Source organism: Polistes fuscatus, unplaced genomic scaffold (genome assembly GCF_010416935.1).
Source record: "Polistes fuscatus isolate 324 unplaced genomic scaffold, CU_Pfus_HIC Scaffold6, whole genome shotgun sequence".
Classification (NCBI taxonomy): Eukaryota; Metazoa; Arthropoda; class Insecta; order Hymenoptera; family Vespidae; genus Polistes; species Polistes fuscatus.
Genome location: NW_025113140.1, coordinates 2,830,260 through 2,853,957, shown reverse-complemented (window position 1 = coordinate 2,853,957; position 23,698 = coordinate 2,830,260). Strand labels below are relative to the sequence as shown.

General features: G+C 31.6%; 3 protein-coding genes across 5 annotated transcripts in view; all 3 read left to right on the top strand.

Annotated features, from left to right (window-relative positions):
• Nucleotides 1-325: 325 nt before the first annotated feature.
• On the top strand, nucleotides 326-10,100 carry LOC122523544 (myosin-IIIb-like). The gene is given in 18 exon segments (XM_043645366.1): nucleotides 326-545; nucleotides 1,392-1,726; nucleotides 2,178-2,459; nucleotides 2,603-3,187; nucleotides 3,277-3,668; nucleotides 3,764-4,092; nucleotides 4,168-4,656; nucleotides 4,659-4,673; nucleotides 4,967-5,253; nucleotides 5,388-5,662; nucleotides 5,752-6,122; nucleotides 6,620-6,742; nucleotides 6,867-7,120; nucleotides 7,499-7,707; nucleotides 7,858-7,938; nucleotides 9,329-9,496; nucleotides 9,731-9,752; nucleotides 10,003-10,100. Coding segments are annotated over 18 exon segments (4,245 nt in total). The 5' UTR covers nucleotides 326-529; the 3' UTR covers nucleotides 10,015-10,100.
• A 325-nt stretch (nucleotides 10,101-10,425) lies between these two features.
• On the top strand, nucleotides 10,426-11,925 carry LOC122523573. Its single transcript, XM_043645418.1, has one exon. The coding sequence runs from the start codon at nucleotides 10,460-10,462 to the stop codon at nucleotides 10,886-10,888; it is 429 nt and encodes a 142-aa protein (XP_043501353.1). The 5' UTR covers nucleotides 10,426-10,459; the 3' UTR covers nucleotides 10,889-11,925.
• A 1,035-nt stretch (nucleotides 11,926-12,960) lies between these two features.
• LOC122523499 (alpha-catulin) overlaps nucleotides 12,961-23,698 on the top strand; it is an 85,567-nt gene continuing 74,829 nt past the window's right edge. For 2 of the 3 annotated variants that reach the window (XM_043645270.1, XM_043645267.1), the window contains exon 1: nucleotides 12,961-13,173. In XM_043645270.1, coding sequence (XP_043501205.1) covers nucleotides 13,087-13,173 — 87 coding nt within the window. In that variant the 5' untranslated portion in view covers nucleotides 12,961-13,086. The remainder of the gene's footprint in view (nucleotides 13,174-23,698) is intronic. The other variant, XM_043645269.1, reaches the window with a different exon arrangement.

Sequence of the window (23,698 nt, the reverse complement as noted above, 5' to 3'; positions counted from 1 at the left end):
TAATTTAAATTTGAACGTGTCGTTTAGATTAAAACATACACGTATAGCCATTATATTCATTCAGAGACGAATTATAAAGAAATAAATGAAATATCAAAATTATTTTGAAAAAAAAAAGAAAAAATAAAAGAAAATTGTGTAAAATAAGTAGAAAAAAGTAGATGTAGAACAAGAGTGGATGGACACGTGACACCATCCTCTTTTCGCAAGACCTATTTCTGAGGGCCACGTAGAAGTGCGCCGGTCTTATAAAATCTAATCTCATTAAGGGACTAACAGGTATCTGGTTAGAGAACGAAAGACTTTCCCCAGTCGTATTTTGTGTTCAGCAAAACTAACACAGTGTGTTAACACTATATTCTATCTCATTTCATTGATATATTCGAATTGTCTTGTTTTGGTTTTGTTTTTTTTTTTCTTTTTCACCTCTTCTAACTCTTCTCGTTTCCCCCTTTATTTCTTTCCCTTATTTTTTTTTTCCTCTTTTTGTTTTTTACTTTTGTGAATACGTCGAACCCTAGTTGTAAAAATGGGCGACATAATCGGTTGGTATCCAAAAAGTTCAGATTAATTTTAGATAATATTTTCATTGTTGAGATAATATTTTTCTCTTTTTCGTTGTTATTGTTGTTGTCGTTGTCGTTGTTGTATTATTATTTTCGAATTTTAATTATTCGAACGAGGACCTAAGATGAGTTTTTTTATTCGTCTTTCATCGAGAGTTACGTTTTAAACAGGCATACTAACGAAAAATATGTTAATAACGAAAATAGATAAGATCTTCGTACGTTAACGAATTAACTTCGAAGGTTGAAAGCTGTCACGGTGTGTAATTAGGTCAACTGTTACGATGATTTTGTTTTATTTTTATTTCTTTTTTCTGTTTTGTTTTTTTTTTTAATAATGTAACATCGAAAATATAAAAGAGTATAATGAAATTATATTTCTTTCTTTTTTCTTTTTATCGAACAACGTTCTTAACTCTGGTGAAATATTCGATGACAGATATTTAATGAAAAGTACGAAGAAAATAGTTAACAGCGAAAATTCGTCTCGTTTATTAATGTTATTATTAATTTTTGCTATTATTATTTAATATTATTATTAAATATAAAGAATATAATATAAAAAATAATAAAAATATAATATAATATAATAAAATATAAAATATATAATATAATAAATATAAAATATAATATAGAATAAAAATAAAATAATAATATAGAATATAATATAAAATAAATATAAAAAAGAATAGAAAATGAAGATAGGAAACACATTGATCAAATCATAGAACAAATGATCAACAATTATTATAATGTTTATTTCATTCTTTTTGGATTTATCTTTTTTGTTTGTTTCTTTTCCTATTTTTGTCTCTAATTACATAGAGATGACCGGAGGTGGGACCAATATGGCGTATCATGGTCTAAGTCAACACGTAAACTTCGACGTAATACCGGATCCGGGAGATCGTTTTGTTTTGGAGGAACTTATAGGTGAAGGTACTTACGGGGAAGTATATTCAGCATACGACAAGGAAACCGACAATAAAGTAGCAATAAAGATACTTGAAAATGTAGCTGACAATATTGAAGAAATCGAGGAAGAATATCTCGTATTACGTGATCTAAGTTTGCATCCTAATATACCAATATTTTATGGATTATTTTTAAAAAGAGCAAAACCAGCTCAAGAGGAGGATCAATTATGGTTCGTAATGGAGGTTGGTACTACATTTCTTCATTTATAATATATTCTCTCATCTTAATTAATTAGTAACGAAAGTTAAATGCGTTAAAAACGAATCGGCGTCCTATACATGTGTGTGTGTGTGTGGTATTTTCTTTTTTTTTTTTCTTTTTTTTTTTCTATTCTAACTACGTTCGCTATTACCGTGCACACTTAAACAGACGAATAATAATAAAGAAGTAATTAGAGTTTGGTAAATTTTCTTTTTGAGTTTATTGTAGAATAAAATCGAGTGTACTTTCCAAGAAACGCATAAGACGATGTAGTTAAATATAATCAACGTGTTGGTAGAATCTTCTCGACACGATAATAAATCTTCTTTTATATACAAAGTATATAATTTAACCTGTAATAAGTATATGCATAGGTGTATGTGATTTACGTTAAAAGGCAACCGCGTGAAAAGTTAATGAATCTTGTTCCAGTTATGCACAGGAGGCTCGGTGACCGATCTCGTACAAGGTCTAAAAAAACGTGCTGTACGTCTAACGGATAGACAGATAGCATATTTACTTCGGGAAACCGTCGAAGCTTTGATTTATCTTCACGGTAATCATTGCATGCATAGGGATGTCAAAGGTCATAATATTTTGTTAACGGAAGAGGCACGCGTTAAGCTGGTAGATTTTGGGGTTTCCTCGCATTTAGCTGAGACCTTAGCAAGGAAAAACACTTCTGTTGGAACACCTTATTGGATGGCACCCGAGGTATATATATATATAATTATTATTATATTATCGAAAGGTTTTTTTGTTCTTTGTTTTTTGGTATTCATCATTTCAATTTATTTAGATAATATTATTAATTAAAATGGAAAATAACGGGATAAAGAATTTTCGTATATCATCAGGTGATTGCTTGCGAACAACAATTGGATTCCTCGTATGATTCGCGATGCGACGTTTGGTCGGTTGGAATAACGGCGATCGAATTGGCCGAGGGTGATCCACCACTATCGGAACTTCATCCAATGAGAGCACTCTTTCAAATACCTAGAAATCCGCCGCCATCTTTGAAAAATCCCGATATACATAATCCAGAACTTTTAGATTTCATTGCTGAATGTCTGGTTAAGGATCTCGAACATCGACCATTTGCTAGCGAACTTAAGGAACATCCTTTGTTGACCAATATCGAAAATCAATTAGATGAAATCAGGGAAGAACTTTCTGCCGAAATTCGTAGGCAAAGGACTGACGGTAGAGTTCAAAGGCAACCCGAAGTTACAACGAAACATGGTAAATTAAAGACCGATCGCAAAGCAAGGCCAGAAAAAATGTATATGGATGATTTGGCTGCTCTCGATATGTTATCCGAAGATGCCATTGTTGAACAGTTACAACACCGTTACGAACAGGGACAGATTTACACTTACATCGGTGATATTCTTGTTGCCGTTAATCCTTTTACCAATTTGGGTCTCTACACTGGAATCGTAAGTTTAGGTTTCATCTGTTTTAATATTAATTATTTGAAATCTTGATGTTTCTTTCTTGTTTTATATATTTTGTTCTCATTGTTCAGGAACAAAGAAGATATAAGGGTCAAGCTAGGTCGGATAATCCACCTCACATTTTTGCCGTTGCCGATGCAGCTTATCAAGCGCTCCTTCATCAACGTCAAAATCAAGCAATCGTGATAAGCGGCGAATCGGGAGCTGGAAAGACAGAGAGTGCCAATCTGTTGTTAAAGCAATTGGTTTATCTCAGCAAAGCACCTAATCGTAATTTGGAGGAAAGAATTTTACAGATAAATCCGATTATGGAAGCTTTTGGGAACGCAACTACTGGGATCAACGCTAATTCATCGAGATTTGGAAAGTACTTGGATCTTACTATGACTAAAGGTGGCAAGGTCACTGGTGCAAGAATCTCAGTTTATCTTTTGGAACAATCTCGAGTGGTAGCTCAGGCCGAGTAATTAATTATCATTATATTATTTCATTACGATCAAACGTTACTAAAGAAATATTAACGCGTTTAAAATTCAATTTATTGCGTTACATTTTCAGAGGGGAACGAAATTTCCATGTATTTTATTACATGTACGACGGTTTAGCGGCCGACGATCGTTTAGCAGAATTTTATTTGGATCGTAGCCTACGTGAACATCATCGATATCTTATGGACCGCAGTCACCACTCCCAAAATTACGTGGATAAGTTTCAACAATTGAAAGTTGGCTTCAAGGTATTAGGTTTTCGGGATAGCGAAGTGGATACGGTTTATGGAGTATTGGCAGCTATACTTCATTTAGGGGATATCGAGTTTGCTGAAGTTCCCAGCGAAGATAATACGGATAACAAGAGTAGAGTTATCGATACTGCTCCTTTGGACAGAGGTAAAGTTTCTATATTCTCCTCCCCTATTGGGAATCGTATATTTATGATAATAATACTATTGCAAATATCTATAGTTTCGAAATTGCTGGGTGTCGAACCGAACGATTTATTGGAGGCATTAACATCAAACTCGGTCATGACGAGAGGTGAAACGATAACAAGAAACAATACCGTAACCGAAGCCTGTGCAGCACGAGATGCCATGGCTAAGGGACTCTACGGGAGACTATTTGATTGGATGGTCAATCAAATAAATTGCCTGTTGTGTTTCAATCGTTCACCCAATTACGAACCATTGGCTATCGGCTTGTTGGATATATTTGGTTTCGAGAATTTCCCACGGAATTCGTTCGAACAACTTTGCATAAATATAGCGAACGAACAGATACAATATTATTTCAATCAGCATATATTCACTTGGGAACAACAGGAGTACATGGCAGAAGGTATACCGGTTGATCTCGTTGAGTTTTCAGATAACCGACCGGTTTTAGATATGTTATTGAGCAAACCAATGGGTTTGTTGGCACTTCTGGACGAAGAAAGTCGTTTCCCCCGGGCAACCATAGATCGTTGATAGGTAAGAATACTGATTATAAAAATAATCCTTTCTTATCGTCTCTTATATATATGGGACAAGCACCTCCATGCCAAATACTTAAGTAGGCATTCGTGAAGAGATTGGACGGTGGGTCCTGGATAGCTCAGTGGATAAAGTGCAGTCGTTCGGAAAGCGGAAGATCCGGGTTCGAGTCCCGGTCCAGTCAGCCCAACGGCCTAATTTTTTTCACGAATCCTACATATATAATCGATTAATTATTTTAATATTTAACTTAAGTCACACAGTTTTATTTTATCGTTCAATATTAACAGAGAAATTTCACAACAACATCAAGTCTAAGTTCTACGTGAGACCAAAATCCGACGCCGTTTGTTTCGCGGTTCATCATTTCGCTGGCCGTGTAGTTTACCAAGCTGAAGGATTCCTTGAGAAGAATAGAAACTTCCTGCCTCCTGAAGTAATCCAACTGGTACGACAATCTCAGTTCGATATGGTCCGCTTCCTGTTCCAGTGTCCGATCACCAAGACCGGTAACCTCTACTCGGCCGTCCATGAAACCGACTCGAGAAAGTTGTCGCAATTTAATCAAAATACAAAGGTAAGAGGGAAACTTAATGAATTATCTTTCATACGATAAAATTAACTTTCCTCTTAGTATTATAATATTTCTATTTATTTGATCTTATTATTTATTCATTTATTATTTTGATATTATCCTATTAATTGTTTCAGGAACGTTACTCGAGTCGTGGCTTAGCGTCACAATCTAGAGCTCAGCAAACAGTAGCAACTTACTTCCGTTATTCATTGATGGATTTGCTACAGAAAATGGTCTCGGGTTCTCCCCAATTTGTCAGATGTATCAAACCAAATGATTCGAAAAGTCCGCGTTTCTTTGACAAGGAAAAGGTTGTTAAACAATTGAGATACACTGGGGTTTTGGAGACCATTCGTATTAGACAAAATGGTTTCTCCCATAGAATACCTTTCAATGAGTTTTTGAAAAGGTAACTTGATTGTTTTTTTCTTTTTATTAAAATTCTAATTATATACATTTTAAATTGATCGTTTTTTTATGTTTTGTATACAAATTTAGATACTGTTTCCTTGCGTTTGGTTACGACGAACGAGTTGTAGCCAATCGTGACAATTGTCGATTATTGTTGATACGTTTAAAGATGGATGGTTGGGCTTTGGGCAAGACAAAAGTATTTTTAAAATATTATCACGTTGAATTTTTGTCTAAAATGTACGAGGAACAATTGAAGAAGATCATTATGGTTCAAGCTTGCGTACGTAGATGGTTAGCAAAAATTCGATTCAACAAACAAAAATGGCAGTTTGCTATTTCCGTCGTTACACTTCAACGACATATCAGAGGTTGGTTAACACGTAAACACGTTGAAAAGGAAATGTTAAAGAAACGTGAAGAAGAAGAGGAGGCTACCATCTTGGAAAGGGCTCAAAGTTAGTAATTAATAATCAATTGTTCTTGTTTTGTTACACGTAATTAATTCATGTCGCACACTTAACACTTTATTTAAATATTTCAAAGGTTTTATAGTAATTGAACGTTTGATATAATTCCGATAAATATCAGTAAAACTCCTGGATTAAATAATTGCAATTCTGTTATCGTTGTAACGGATGATTATTATAATTTTTGTTGCAAAACAAAACAATATTTTATATTTGGAAATATTAGTTTTTACATTTTAATATAATTATCTTCGATAAATTCTTTTTCATGTTAACAATTATTAATTATAGTAATGTTTGAAAGAACGATAATGAATATTTTTCGTTTAGGTCTTTCGGACATTTATTGTTCCATTATTAAATATTAAAAAAGCAAAATTTGTACAATCCAGAATTTGAATTTTTCAATTTCCATGGCGGTGCAATGGGGTTGCGACGATTCGTTTTTATGGGGATTATTAATTAAACGTGATCATTTGTTTCAGATGATAAAACTTTGGTATTGCGTAGAGAATCGAGAGCAGAAATGGTTAGGAATGATGATGAAAATGAAATTTTTCAATCGGAAAACTCGAAGGAGAACGACGCTGCTGTTATTATACAAAGTCGTAAGAAATTTTTAATTATTATCAATTGAGAATAATAAAACAAATTTAAAAACGAATGTGTAAAAATAAGTTGTACGTTACAGTAAATAATTAAATTCGTGATTATAATTATTTTACGTTTCAGATTTCAGAGGTTATTCTGTTCGCAAACGTTTTGGTGTCGAGTCAGAAGAACGTTTCAAGAAAATTTTAAATAATTGCGAGAATCAGGAGGAAGCGATTAAAGCATTAATCGATGAAGGTGTTAAAGAAGAGGATGTTGGATTTATCGTACAAAGATGGTACAAGAAAGAGGAGAAAGTACATATAACACCACCTATGAAAGATCCGATTCATCCTAAACTGAGACAAGCTGATCTCATTCAATTTTCTCAAAACGTATGTTTTCAAAATCGTACATAATATATATTGAAATAAATATATGATGCACGCACACACACAAGTGTGTGTTTTTTAATATGTGGAATTGACTTCAGAAATAAATAGGGGACACAAGTTTTTTTATAAACATGTTTCCTATTTGATTTCGTTTTAAAATTATTGCAACATTTGTGTTCTAATAATTTATTACAATTTATCATCATAAAAGGTGTTAGAAATGACTACTCGTATAATTTTGGTGTCCCTTGTTCATAATATATTGTATATTAATATTTTAAATTTTTATTTATTATTAGAATAATATATTTTTAATATAAAATTATACGTATAATTAAAATGCATGAATTAATTAAAAATAAAAATAATGTAAAACAGGTACACATGAAGAATCAAGAAATACATAAGAATCTTCGTCGTAACAAACCGGGTGTCCGATTAAATGACATCGAGGAACCACCAACGGATTACGTACGTCCTGAAGGATTTAACATGGTCCAACCAATTTTGCAATATCGAAGTGGTATACAACCGGAAAACGAAGAGACCGTCAAATATTATCGTGAATTGAAAGAAGAAATGAGCAGGTAAATAATATAACGATTGTTTTCTTCTTTTTCTTTTTTTTTTTCTAACATAAGTAACGACAGATGATATAAATGTTTCTTTAATACGCGACTGGAATCGGAAATTCGAACGTTCAATTTTTTAAATGCTTTTGGCACTCGCATCGGAAGTGGTTCGGACTTCGAAGAAGACGAAGTTGGCTGGGACTCACCGTTGATACAGCTAGAAAATGACCTTCATCCTTCAGCGAGGTACCCCCCTCCCCCTACTCGTATTTTGTCACAATTTTTCTCACCTATCATCGATAAACAAGTGTCCCCCTTTTTTACTTTTAAATTCATATTTACATGTACGTTTAGGTGCTCGTTATTTGGCTTATTTGAAAGACTTACAAGAAACGAAAATGTATAGAAACAAACTTTTCCATACAAATTATATATATTAGGAGTAATTTTCTAATCAGATATATATAAATTTACAAATATATTTCATATTGGTAAATATTTTTATTGATATTTCTGAAAATTGATTTAACATTTATCAACAAAAAAAATAATTTATCAAGATAAATATTACATTATTTATTTATTTCGAATTAAATTGAGGAATTCTAGATGATAACACATGCAAAATAAAATACCACTCCTGATATACATAATATATACAGCCATAATTCATTTTAAAATGAATTATATTCCTCACTTTGAGTAACTATTTTAAACAATTTTATATACCACTATGAGAAACTTTTACGACTATCGCTTTTTCTTTTACTTCAATTTCCCTTGCAAATTTTTACACTGAAACAATGTTAAAGCTTCGAACGGGCTGTGCAGAGGCTCGATTGGCCTTTTTTCTTTTTGATTTATTTTTTTTATTTTTTACGTTCTCTTTCAAAATATAGAGCCATTAAAGTTAATAACCGTAGAAAAATATATAACCTGGGTATATCGTTTCAAAGAATCGTTTGGATCCTGGCCAAATTTTGTACGAACAGTTGTGCATCGTTAATAATATTTATGCGTGTATTCATTTTTTCCGAACGTGGATTGAATCCACGTTTTTTCATCATTTTTATTTTTATTTTCATTTTTATGGAATAATTTTAACAAGAAATCGTACTCGTTTCTTGCCAAATATTCTATTTAAGTATTTCTATTAAATATGTGTGTTTTATATATATACAGGGTGTCTGGACAATTGTTTAGCCGAGAAAAAAAAAACAAAATGAAAAAATCAAGTAATATCGTGAAGTAGTATTTAAAATAAATCAAAAGTATAGGCTTATATATGGTGGCTTCATTTCAATTATTAGCAAAAAAGAAAACATATGTATACTTGTTTGATGAACCTACTTGGGGGACACTTTGTATATATTCTAAATATATATTTGCATAGATGTGCAGTAGATATAATAGGTATTTCTATTAAATATATATAGATGTGTATAGTATGTATGTATAAAATTTGTGTAGTTTTGATTTGAATCGAATATTTGGATGCTTTTCAGAATAAAATGCATATTTGTGTCATTTGAATGAGAAACCTTCTTGCATTTCATACATTTGTAGGATTAGGTGTTTGGCATAGGCTTAAATTACAGAAGAATAATTTAATGAACTGTCTCTGTTTGGCAAACAGGAGTCGAACGGGTCAGATTCTGGAAGTGAGTGCCGAGAGGATGGAACGTTTGGCAGCTCAAGGAGACTTTGTGGTAGCACCGGAACAACATCTTTCCGAAATTTGGCACAAAGCTTTGAGGAATCCGGCCGAGTCAGAAAAAAACGACGATTCTGCAAAATCCATCAGGTATATCTATAAATTATCTACCAGATTCGATTACGTTAAGATTAAAATATATTTCCAAAAATTTGTCTGCTTATCTTTTTAATCGATTAATTTTGTTTTATTTTGTTTAAATAAATAATTATATTTTTTTGAGCGAAGTCTTGAGAACTCTCGAGTTAGATCTCTCGAAATATAGGTATCGTTAAATTTGATTCAATTAATAATATCCGTTTTATATCTTTTATTCATTATCAGAGGTATCATGGCAAACTTCCAGGTAAAATAAAAATAAATTTAAACATCAGTAGATCGCATCGTCTGTCGCTCATTTAGAATGATATATTATATATTATCATTTTGTGTTTATAATGATTTAAAAATTTATATATAAATGTCGTTTAATACGTAGTAGAGAAATTAAATCAATAGAACATGTATCTTATCATTCGTGTATGTAAATTCAACGATCGAAATAACACACGTTCTCCTACGTTAGGTAAAACCTTAAACATTATTCATGCTTTCAGTACAAGGACTAATGAACTGCATGGGAACAACGTGCGGACTAGAGCGTGCAATCCGTACGGTAGACCGCTTGCAGTCGACTCTTCGCGTTTCAACGATTCAAATGGCGTACAAACACGAGTAGTAAACGATAATAAATACGGCGATGCAAATCGACGAGAGAATTTCATAAATGGATATTGCAATGGGTTGTTGCAGCACTGGCAACGTTTCGGGAACAATGGAAAAATCGATCAGAGAAAAGGTTTGAATGCTTTGAAGATTACGAATGGTTTGAAGAGTAACATCAACGACAGACAAATATTGTATCGTGTCAGTGAAACGAAACAAAACGGATTTATTGGGAAGAAAAATAATCGTGAGAAGGAGGGAAATAATAATAATAATATTAATAATAATAATAATAATAATAATATTAATAATAATATTAATAATAATAATAATAAAAATCATAAGAATATGAATAATATAAATAACAACAACAACAATAATAATAATCAGGCGAAAAATGGTGGTCTGGATCGTTTCGTGGTTAATCAAAATGCTATGAACGGAAAGATTTTGCTACGTAAGGATTTGTGGAAGAATGGATTCGGTGTTCCGGTAGATGTTAGACATTTGTTGAGACCCACTGTTGTGGAAAAGCGACAAGAGAATCGTCGAGTGGAATACGATGCTGAAGACATTAATGGACCGTACAATTTCAGACAGCTATTGAGACCAGCTGAGTACCTTCCAACTGAGTCGCTGAGAAAGAGAAAGGGTGGCGGAATGGCTTGTAACAATGTAGCTGCTATCAGTAAAGATAAACTTCCAGAAAAACACGTTAAAAGAAAAGCTCCTTTAGCACCTGATCAGAATAAAATTGTTGTGAATGTTAAAAAATGAATTTGATAATGTGATGATTGATTTTGGAGAAAAGGGTTGGTTGAGTTGAAAATAATTTCTAGTTTTTCTTTTTTTTTTTTTCTTTTTCTTTTTTCTCTTTTTGCTTTTTATTTTTGTATTGTGATTATTACGATCGATGATTGATGATCGATGTGTATGAGATGGTGTCGATTACGAGGACGAATTTGTATCGGTGGAGTTGATTTTGCAAAAAGGGTAGAAATTTACGATAGTTCGAAATATCAATTGTATAAGTACCGTTGAATTGTTGTAGAATATTTTTGTCGAGAGAACGTTAATTAATGTTGAAGATGTTATTATAAATTTAATTGTTTAATCGTAGACACTAGAGTTCTTTTTTTTTGTCTTTTCTTCTTTTTTTTTTCTTTCTTTTAAATGTATACGTTTTGAGCTACAAAGTACCATGCGACAAAAGCAAGAAAAAAAAGAAATAAAAAAAAGAAAAAGAAAAAAAAAAGAAGAAAAATAATATCATCGAAAATCGATAATCGTTGGATATTATCTGTACGAGATACGCGCGTTTTAATAGTTAGACCGAATTTAGGACTAGTCATTGTTTTAGCTTTATCTATTAATTATTATTATTATTATGAATATTATTATTATTACTTAGGATTAGATATATTCGACAGTTATATATTTCGATAATAATAGTTCATGTTCGTAGAGTGTGAGAGAATTGTCCTCCCTTTTGCTTCCCATGACAGTTTGATCTTTAAAAAATTAAGAAAAGAATTAAGAACATTTAACAAAAGATTAATTATTACAGGTTGTTGAAATTAATTATAATATATTATTGTTTTCGCTATTGTTTTCATCAACACAAGTACGTTTTCTTATCAGCAGCATAATACGATAAAAAAGAGAACAATTTTCACAGATGTTTCTGTTGATAACAAGTAAATCATTAATGATTTAAGAAATTAATGTGGAAATTATTTTTTAGAAAACAATAAAGACACCTGTGTAAAACTATTGTATGGTATATTAAAACTTTTCTCTTTTTCTCTCTTTTACTTTCTGCGGTTTCTTTTCATAGAATATCAAATCCTATCATTCCATTATTCCACCGTAATTGTGTAATACTATAGTTTTTGATATTCAATATCAATCATCATGGGAATACTATATATAATAGTATTTTTTAAATAAAACAATAAAAGTAATTATTACGGTGAGTAAGTAAGCTACTCGAGGGAGCCACTATAGTGGCTCATCGACCTGGAAAAAATATTCGAAAAAGCCACTTTAGTGGCAGGCCGGCTAAGGCGATATCGGTAATTGCAGTGCTCTACCTTTATCAATTCGACCGTCGGTAACTGCCACCGTCGGTAATAGTAGACTTTAAAAATTTTTTACCTTACGTCGGTAATATTTTGTATTGAGGTTACTGACGGTCAATATTATTAAACTACAAATTTTCATGAACATCGGTCGATATTTTTTAAAAGGGAATCTACTATTACCGACGGTGGATAAGATAAAGGCAGAGCGCTACTTACCGATATCGCCTTAGCCAGCCTGCCACTAAAGTGGCTTTAGCGAATATTTTTCCAGGTCGATGAGCCACTATAGTGGCTCACTGGAGTAGCTTATTTCTTTCTACTGTTGCGGTTCTAAGCTAACTTTTTTGTGCTCTCGTAGATGTATTAAAAGAAATCTTATGAATAACCGACAGGGGATATACGAAAAGAGTATTCTATAATATTAGCAGATAGCGTTGCGGTAGAGCGGAGGGAGCCGGCGTCGCGACGGCAGGACGGGCTGGCGGTGTTGGGGGGCGAAGGGGGTTACACTGGGGAATATAATTCGGTCGGAATAGCGAATAGTTGCTCGGGCGTCGCCGTCTCGGCGGGCGGCGTCGCTCCGGTAGCGATACGGCGCGCGCGCGCGCGCCATTCCGTCGTGTTAGAGAGAAAGAGAGAGATAGAGAGAGAGAGCGGAAACCAAAGAGAAAGAAAGAGGGAGAGAGTGAGCGAGTGAGAGAGTGTGCGATTGAAAGAGCGGGTGGGGGTGAGAGTGAGATAGTGAGAGAGAAGTGGAAGGTAGTAGTATAGAGAGAGAGAGAGAGGGTGAGAGAGAATATAGTTGGTAGGAGGTGTGCGCGGGTGGTGGTGGAGCAACGAACCCTCTCGCCGTGGCTCGAATGTACGGAGCGCCGGAGTTGTGTTCGAATCATGGCGACACCCGACCCCGTAGATCCAGCCACCCTAGAGATTAAGACCCGTAGCATAGAACAGACACTACTCCCACTAGTGAAGCAGGTAAGGACGATCGAGTTGATGCGAGAGAACGATATAACATGCATGTATGTATGTTATGTATATATGTACACATTCCAAGTATTTTTCGACCAACAATTTTAATCTTTTATATATGAAGAAAGAGAGAAAGAGAGAGAGAGAGAGAGAGAAAGAAAGAGTGAGAAATAGAAAGAGAGAAGACAAGAGAGAAGAGGGAGCTATCTCAACGTATCAAATATATACTATATATATGAAAAGCTGTATGTGTGCGTGTCGTTCATTTCGAGCTTGATGAGGTTAAGGCCACATCGTGTGTGTCGTCATTGTCGTCCCTCTTTACTCCTCCTTGTTATTATGTATATACGTGTGTGTGTATATATATATATGTATATGTTTTTTTGTTATATATATTCTATTCTTTCTTTTATAATGTATTATGTTTTTCTTTTATATATATTTTGAATTTGATTCTCGTGATAGGATAAAAATTGTAGGAACAGATCGCGTATTTTTCACAGCTTTCGATCGATCTGACCAAATCGACGTTGATCATTGTGCGCGCTCGAAACCGTCAACACTAGACTCTCAAGAAGAAAAAAGAAGAAGAGAAGAAGAAGAAGACGTGCGCACGTCTTCTCTCTTTGTAGATGCTGGACTTTACCGAATGCGCCCGCGCGTTTCTCTCTCTCTCTCTCTCTCTCTCTTTCTCACACACTCTTTTTACTATATATATTTGGTATACTGTATCTTTCTTTATGTGTGTTTGTAAATACGTGTGTTTGTAGGTGTACGTATATGTATATTCAACACACGTGTAATACATACGTTTTTGGGGGGTTCTACGTTTCTCTTTTAGATGAGATACACATGTGTACGATACGTGTGTGCTCGAGCGTGTTCGTTTATGTGTGTTTGTGTATTTGTTAAGGGTGAGGGTGAGGGTGAACTAGGGGAATAAAAGTAGATAGAGAGTGAGTGAGAGAGATAGACAGACAGACAGACACATCGGTGTTGGATTAAAAACGACGAATTAACGAACGAATCGTGTCTAATATTCGGTATTTTATTCTAATCATTATCCAATGGAAATCGAACGAAAATATTCTTATTGTGATTTAATATTTCGTGCCACGTATGGAAATTAAGGGATATTATTGAATATTTGTCTTGTTTTCGTGGACTTGTGAAGAGTAGATAATCGAAGAGAAGGTATATATGTGTGTGTGTGTGTGTGTGTGTGTGTGTGTGTATTTGACAGCTCGTCGTGGGCCGGCATGTGCTTCGTTCGTACTACGCGCGCCCTCTTTCGCGTGTTTTCTCTCTTTCTTCGGTTGATTTCTAGTCACGTGACACCTTCAGCATCATTCCCCGCGAATTTTGGAAATGGTCGTTGTTCTCGATCCTTTTTTCTTTTTTCCCCCCATGGAAAAGTCTCGCTTATATTATTATTATTATTATTATACTTCTCATAAATGAATCCATTTTAGTGCTCTTGTTTGTTCGAAACTTTGTTCGTCGGTTTAGTAGTAGTTAAACTCAAGTGTTATTCATTATTTACGAGCTTTCTAACGCTTTATGTTACGAACCAACGTATATTTCGTGACTTTTTATTTTCTGTTACTTTACGTTAGTGTATAAGAGAATAATTTACGTCGTTTGTTTGTTTTTTATTTTTTTTTTGCTTTTTTTTTACCGACAAAGTTAAATTGATGGGTGAAAAGTATGCAACGTGCATACACGTTTTGCGTGAGATAATATGATTTGTTGAAATATATATATTATATTCATTTTAGAAAATTTTCGTTGCAATATTTTTATACGAAAACATTTTTTTTTTTTCTAAGACCGTTTTTCTAAGACCATTGAGAATAATATTATTTGGAAAAATTTCTCCGAAAGTTGGTAGATGGGGGGAAAAGTTAGTTGTACGTATGAATTGTTAAAAAGTGCAACACTTCGCTTTTTTCGTTCCACGAATTATCGATAAAGTTGCATGCTAAAGAAACGCTAAAGGAACTCGCAACACGCTATGTTTTCGCGTCGTTACAAACAAAAATTCTTCCGAGATAATAACTTCCAAGAAAATCATATGCAATTCTGTTTTAGGGAGAATACAAATAATGGAAAAATTCTAATTCGAATTCTACGACACGAATTATTTCTCGTTTTATTTAATAACAAAATATTATCTATCGTTATTTTCAATTTAACATATTTTTTCATGCTTGATTTTCAAGATTTTATATCCAACGCGTTGAATTATTATTTTTTTAAGACATTGAAATGATTCGATAAAATTTTATTTCTCTCTCTCTCTCTCTCTCTATCATTCTCTGGAGACCATTAAACGTAAAAAGAAATCTTTTTTCAAAGGAGAAGAAGAAAATTCTAGTTTGAGGTCAGCTTCCTTTAAAATCGTCGCCTTTGGAAAAGAATGCGATCGAACTTTTCGATAAAGCTCTCTCCATTAAAATTCGCGGAAGAAATAGAAAGAGAGAGAGAGAGAGAGAGAGAAAAAGAAAGAAAGAAAAAAGAAAAAAAAAATAGAGAAAGCTCTTATTCAACGAAAATTTCGATGACTTTAGAAATCTCTTTTTACGATCTTCTTGAACTTCGAACATCGTCTGCGATTTCGATTTTATTCTTCGAAAGAACATAAAAAAAAAAAAAAACAAAACCTTAGACGTGGTCAAACTTTTACATGGGAACGTATTTTCTTTTTTTTTTATCAAATTTGTTGTTTTTCCAAACGAAAATAACAACGTTCGATCGAAAAATCAACACGAATAATGAGTAATAGAAAAAAGAAAGAAAGAAAAAATTAATTTGTTTGATCATTTTCTTTTTTTTTTCAATCAATACTTTGATATTATGTGTTCAACATTTGTTTCTATTTGTAATGTTTATTATTTTTGTAATTTACTTTGATAGGTCTAACTTATAACCCTGTACTATAACTAAACTTTGCCTATGTAATTTAACTAGTTTCGTATTAATACGAACGTACGGTATATAACATGGTATATAATAGCATAATACTATACTCAGCATAACATATATTTGGGGGAAAAAAAAAAAAATAAGTTAACCTTTTATTATACGAACTAATCATTCATTTTTTTAACGAACAAACGAAATATGATTTTTAAAAAGAGAACAATATATGTAACGGAAATAAATTTAAACTATACTTGACTTGAAAGTTATATCACTTTACAGAGGATTCATTTCGTTTAAGTTTCTTTTAAAAAATAGCTTTTACACATGAACATTAACACACACACACATATATATATAATAAAAATTGGCTCGTGAACTTTCTCATTATCATGCTCGTTATTTTTTTCGTCGTGGTACTTTAAATTTTACTAATCACTTTTAAAGGTCGAGTGAAAGAAAGAAAGAAAGAGAATGACTAAAGATTTATTTCATTTCAGGATTAATTTAATTCTATTTTCTGTTGAAAAAAAATAAAATAAAATAAAATAAAAGAGAGCTTTTACGTATACGTACAATGTTGGAATCAGATTCGTGTATTTTATCGCAAACCGTTCTCTCATTATTATATTCTTTAAAATATCTTTATTTTTTAAACCGTGATACTTAGAATTGTATCCATTTTTTTTAAAAGATAAAGAAAGAGAAATATAACGTATCAAGAGATAGATTTATTTCATATATGGATTAATTTTATTTCACTTTCTTTTAAGAATATTTTAAAAATTCTTTTTTTTTCTACAATTATTTTCTCATAATTACATTTTCCGTTTAATCACGACACCTTGAATCTTATTGATCTTTTTTTAGAGAGAGAGAGAGAGAGAAAGAAATAGAACGTATTCAAAGATTTAATATTTAAACAAAAAAAGATACTTCTTCGATAAATTTACAGATGAAAAGGAAAACAAAGATAAAATAAGAAGAAGAAGAATGAGTCAGAGTAATCTTATGAACTTTTCCAACGATCACAGTTATCAAATTCTCGTTATGATTTATTTTTTAATCGCGACACCTTAAACTTGATCGATCCCTTTAAGAAACAAAAAGAAAGAAAAAAAGGAAAGAAAAAAGAGGAAAAAAAGATCATTTAAGGGCTTTAACGCGAATATCGCGTGCGTGGATATTTTTACACATATATTCACATACATACATACATACACATATATTCACATACATACATGCATACACATATATTCACATACATACATACATACACATATATTCACATACATACATACATACACATATATTCACATCCATACATGCATACACATATATTCACATACATACATACATACACATATATTCACGTACATACATACATGCATACACATATATTCACATACATACATACATACACATATATATCTATATATATAAAAATATATAGGGTTGTACTCTCTAATACTTAACAGTTAAGTCTCCTTGCATTTAGGATAGGGAGAAAAAAGGGGGGGTATTATAAAAGGGGTGAAGAAGTAGTAGGTAGACAGAACCGATCGTTAGTCTACAGCCACTTGTTAGAGCATCGTCGTCGTCTACTTTCCTTGTCTTCTCAGGGATCGTCGTCATTGTAGTTTGGTGTTGTCGTCGTAGTGTCATGATCGTAGTCATAGTCATAGTCATAGTCGTCGAAGCTCCATTTAGTTCTAAAGCATGCAAACCGACGTTGGTTCTTCTTTCTCAAGTTCCTCTTATCGACCGGTACTTTTACATTAAATAGATACCAAGACTACTTTACTTTACGATCAAATATATCTTCTTCTTCTTCTTCTTCTGCTTCTTCTTGTACTTTTTTTTTCTTCTAGGAACGTCTAACGAAACTTTTCAGGAAGACACGTTATTGCTCCTTGTAAATATATCCCCTTTGTATTTACTTAGTCAGTTCGTATGTATATATGTATACTTTGTTTCGAAAGTATAGTAGTCCGATCGAACATTCCAATTAAGGTAACCCTCTGACGCAACCTCAAATTGATCCGTCGACTCGCTCGTTACCAAGCCAGCTTGTGGTCTTCTTCCCTTTCCATGTATATATGTATATAAATGGATTGGAAATATATATATATATATGTATGTATGTATATGTATAGTATGTATCAGCTAACTTTATCATCTACAAAAATTTCTATTTTTGATTTTATATGAAAAAGTGTTTACAGACAAAGTTACATTGTTTTACAAAGGAACGTCTTATGGTGGACAGAATTTTGTTCAAAATCATTTTATTTATAATATTTTAAGATCATTGGTAGTGTGTTTTTTGAATGGAGTTATACGATTTTGTTTTGGATGTAAATTAATTTTTTAGTATTATTCTCAGTAAAAGAGTATTAATAAATTCCGATATATATGTATATGATTTATCAGCTAACTTTATCATCAAAAGTATTTCTATTTTTGATTTTATATGAAAAAGTGTTTACAAACGAAGTTACATTGTTTCACAAAGGAACGTCTTATGGTGGACAGAATTTTGTTCAAAATCATTTTATTTATAATATTTTAAGATCATTGGTAGTGTGTTTTTTGAATGGAGTTATACAATTTTGTTTTGGATGTAAATTAATTTTCTAGTATTATTCTCAGTAAAAGAGTATTAATAAATTCCGATATATATAATTTATCAGATGATTTTATTATCTAAAGTATTTCTATTTTTGATTTTATATGAAAAAGTGTTTACAGACGAAGTTACATTGTTTCACAAAGGAACGTCTTATGGTGGATAGAATTTTGTTCAAAATCATTTTATTTATAATATTTTAAAATCATTGGTAGTGTGTTTTTGAATGGAATTATACAATTTTGTTTTGGATGTAAATTAATTTTTTAGTATTATTCTCAGTAAAAGAGTATTAATAAATTCCAATATATATATATATATGATTTGTCTGATAATTAAATTAAGTAAATTAAAATTTAATAAAAAAAAGTTTAAATAAAGAAAGTAATTACGATATAGTTACATCATTCTTAAATGTGGCGTATTTAATTATGGAATGATTGTTTTTTTTTAGCGATCATTTTATTGAAAAGATTTATTTTTTTTTATAATAATGATAGAATAAACTTGAAGTAATTTATTATACGCGATAGGAAGATAAATGAAATAAGAAGAACATTGTGTGTATATTTATACATACGCTAATTAATGCAAATTGGTTGCACAAGAGTAAATGAAATATTTACGATGAATTTTTGGTTTAGACGATAAAATTAGCTAGAACATACTCTATCATTGATCGTAAACGTGCCTTTACACGAAATTGACCACTTTGGTATTCTCTAACTCACTTAAACCGTTGTACGATTAACTCTAAATCGAATTGTTCGATCGTCACAAGGGGAGGTCTTTGTGTTTATGCAAAACCAAAGATGTGAATCAATCCAAACGAACGTTCCTACAAATCGTTCCTCGATCTAACAGATTTCTATGAATATTTCAACGAAGATAGAAATTACGTGCTTCTCGAAAAATCATACTTTTCGTATTTTTATTCGAATTTGAGAATTGAATGAAAATTCGAATCTGATTGAATAACAGTGAACATATGTTACATTTAATAGAATTTAGAAAATGTCTTTCGTTTATTTCAATTATATACGAAAATTAATAATCTTTGCAATTTAGAAAATTTAATTTGATAAAAACGTTTATCATGAATTGTTGAAATTTTAATAGAACTACGTAGAAAAGGGAAATGAGAGAATGAGAGAAAGATAAATTATAAATCATGCTCGAAAATTGTCAAAAGCTTAGACGAATCTATTCTGGAATTTGGAGATTAGGTTCTAAGTTAGAGAACATATTAGATTATACGACTTTTGATTATATAGGACCCCATAAATTGTGCCTCGATTTTCCTTGACTACGAAACTATGCGATGACGATTCGAAATACATACTTTTACTCTTACGAACATTTTACATAAACTTGCAAGCATATAAACACACACGTACATATATATTTATATATTCTACGTTGCAGAGGAAATTCATGAGAGAGAAAGACAGAGACAGAGAGAGACAGAGAGAGAGACTGGTGGGTTAATCCATTTACGTTACGAGGATTTGACGAACATGAATTTGCTCGACCGTTAGATACGTTCATATTAGTGAAGATGAAATTTCTCGAAGCACTGAATTTCCTATATTTAAGTCATTCATATGTATAACCTATATAAATATATTTTTTACGAATAATAATAATATAGAGGAAAACGTGGGGTGTGTACATACACGTAAAAAGAATTTTTCTTGCGATTCTTTTTCGAAAGAGTAGAAAAAAGAAACAGAAAAAAAAACGAAAATGAGAGAGAAAAAGGGAAAAGAAAGATAAAAAAAAAAAAGAAATATATATTATTATATAATATATATTATATATAATATAATTGGTAGGGATAGAAGAATGAGGTCATTCTCGAAAAGTGGTGACGGGTATCTATATAGCAAAGTGGATTCTGTGGTCGCTTGGATTTGTTCGTAACATGCCGCACACTGTGTAATCGTTCGTGTGGGGTTCCCTGTCCGAGACAAGATACACACACTTTAACGAATTTTCCCAAAGTGTAATATATCTTCTCTAGCGAGATAGGAACGTGATCAAATTTAATTGGATCGTGGTCAATTTAAAAGTTATCGGAATAACTCCTCTCTCTCTATCGGATTTTCTTAAATCGGATTGAATTTTCCCCCTTCCTCCCACTCCCCTACTCTCCTGCTCCCTAAATTTTTTTTTTTTTCAAACGAAAAACGAAAACTTATATGACGAGATATATTATTATGTTATCTTAATATATGTATATGTTATACTTTATATATTGGTGGTACCACTACCACCACCACGTTCAATTCACTTGCATGCTAATCACGTGACTCAGAAATCTGACGATTCTCTCTTTTCGTTCTTCTTTCTTTCGTGCTCATCGTATCGATCGCGTTCTCATTACTGTATTATTAAATTTTACGGTGCATAGAAGAAGAAGAAGCTTCTTCCATTTGGCTGGCAACGTCAGCCGGTGCACCCGGATTGCTCCACTTCGAAATCCAATAACTCAAGTTCCTACCTAGCTGACCGTGACGGTGCCAGTGAATTTTGGAAGTTTCAGATATTTAACTTTGTTTGCATATGAAAATAATTGCGAAAGAACAAAAAGAAAAAAAAGAAATATAACGATGAGAAAAAGGAACACAGAAATGGAATTAGACAAAATTATAAAATATTATTTATAAAGGTCACACTAGAACGAATAAAATATATGTAAATTTTATTCGTTCGTAAAACGTTTAATCGAAAATAATGATTCATTATTACCATTATCAAGTCATCAATAATTTCTAACAATTGTTTTCAATATGATTAATGCTCCTAACATCTCGGTAGAAATTCATATTATTACGATAACAATAAATTGAAAAATTTCAGACAACAGTAAATACAGAGTAAACAGTAAATTGTAAAAAATTACAAAAATTACAGTAAAACAGTAAACAGTAAATTTGAAAAATTTAGAAAATTATACGATTTTGATCATTGCGTTAAGAAAAAATCTATTACGAAAATAACAGTAAATACAGTAAACAGTAAATTGTAAAAAATTACAGTAAAGCAGTAAACAGTAAATTTGAAAAATTTAGAAAATTATACGATTTTGATCATTGCGTTAAGAAAAAATCTATTACGAAAATAACAGTAAATACAGTAAACAGTAAATTGTAAAAAATTACAAAAATTACAGTAAAACAGTACACAGTAAATTTGAAAAATTTAGAAAATTATACGATTTTGATTATTGCGTAAAGAAAAAATCTATTACGAAAATAACGGTAAATACAGTAAACAGTAAATTGTAAAAAATTACAAAAATTACAGTAAAACAGTAAACAGTAAATTTGAAAAATTTAGAAAATTATGCGATTTTGATTATCGCGTTAAGAAAAAATCTATTACGAAAAGAAAAGTAAGAATTATTATTTTATATTGATCACACGTACTACAAGCGTATGTATAATATATGCACGAATAAATTTGAGGAGAGTTGTACAAATACGATTAGGTAATAAAACGGTAAGGATCGATAATAATTCCTGCGTCAGTAGCATAACAATGTCAGCAGATTTGAACGTTTGTTTCCTAACATCTATGGTTTTAACATCTCGTTGGAAATTCATACGGTCAGGAACGGTATACACGGTCAGGCAATTTCTAGAAGCTTTCATTTCAAGGTAGAATGCACTTTTCCCATTTCGCAGTCCAGTACTCTGTTCGAAAGAGACATACTACTACTTTCAGTTCTATATATCTTTATCTTTCTTCCTTTCTTTCTTTATACTTCTGTGTCTTCTTTTCTGTCACAGTTGTTTACTTCGTTCGCTTAGAAATTTATAAAGCGGATGAACGCGAATGACGACAATTCTTTTCAACACCTATATACACTCACACACACACAAATACGATACATGTATACATATATATATATATGTTGTTTTTTTCTCTTTCTCTTTGAAATTGCTAACATGATTTTATCGTTTAAACGTCATCTCGCGTGAAAAATCTTTACTTTATCTCTTCATCTTTCTTATTTTTTATTCTTTTTTTTAATATTACAATTAATTTTAATTTGTTATACAAATTTTTATACGGAAAATATTTTACACGTTTTAATTGCTGCTAATGTATAAAAAAAAAAAAGTAATAACGTACGAAAATAATTTCTTACCGAAAATAATCTTTAGCGAATTTTTTCTTTTTATTCTTTACGACGAAATAGGAATAAATTCTTTTTTATTTTCTATTCAATCGGGAAACGAGAATGCGAAGTTTTTGCGAAGAAATAGGGTGTTTCGATATTTCGACGTTCAAAAGTTACCTCTTGTAAAAATAGCTAGTGCTACTCTCGGAAGATACACACATCTTCTATTTTTTTTTTTCTTTCTTTCTTTTATCCTGGTTTTGTTTCTTTCCTTTTTTTTTTCAATTCACTTTGCCACACGATCCAGCCACATTTCGTTATATATATATATACGAAAGCACGTGTGCGTGTGTTTATAAAACATACACAAATGTATAGGAAAAGAGAGAGAGAGAGAGATAGAGAGAGAGAGAATAAAATAAAAACAAGTAAAAACATTGGTGGTAGTTCGTTTGAAATTTAACACTCAAAGCTTCAGATTAAACCGTGAACAAAACGAAAAGATATAAATTGCGTATGTGTTTATCTTTGAAGATATATTTGGTCAAAAAAGAAACAAAAAAAAAAATAGAAAAAAACGATCGAGAAACGATTCGTCTATTCCAGTAAGAGAAAATGAGAAGATAGAAATGACTCTCTCTCTACGTGAATTTTTGATTCTATAAATTCGGATTTAGTTAGTATAGAATTTCGAACTTATATTTTTAATCATAACATCATACTTTATAAACATATAGATTGATATACAATTTGCATCATATTTTTCATTTATATAAATTGTATATATTTTAAAAACTAATTCTTATAACGAAAGATTTAATGATCCTTTTTTTTTATTTTATTCTAGCAGA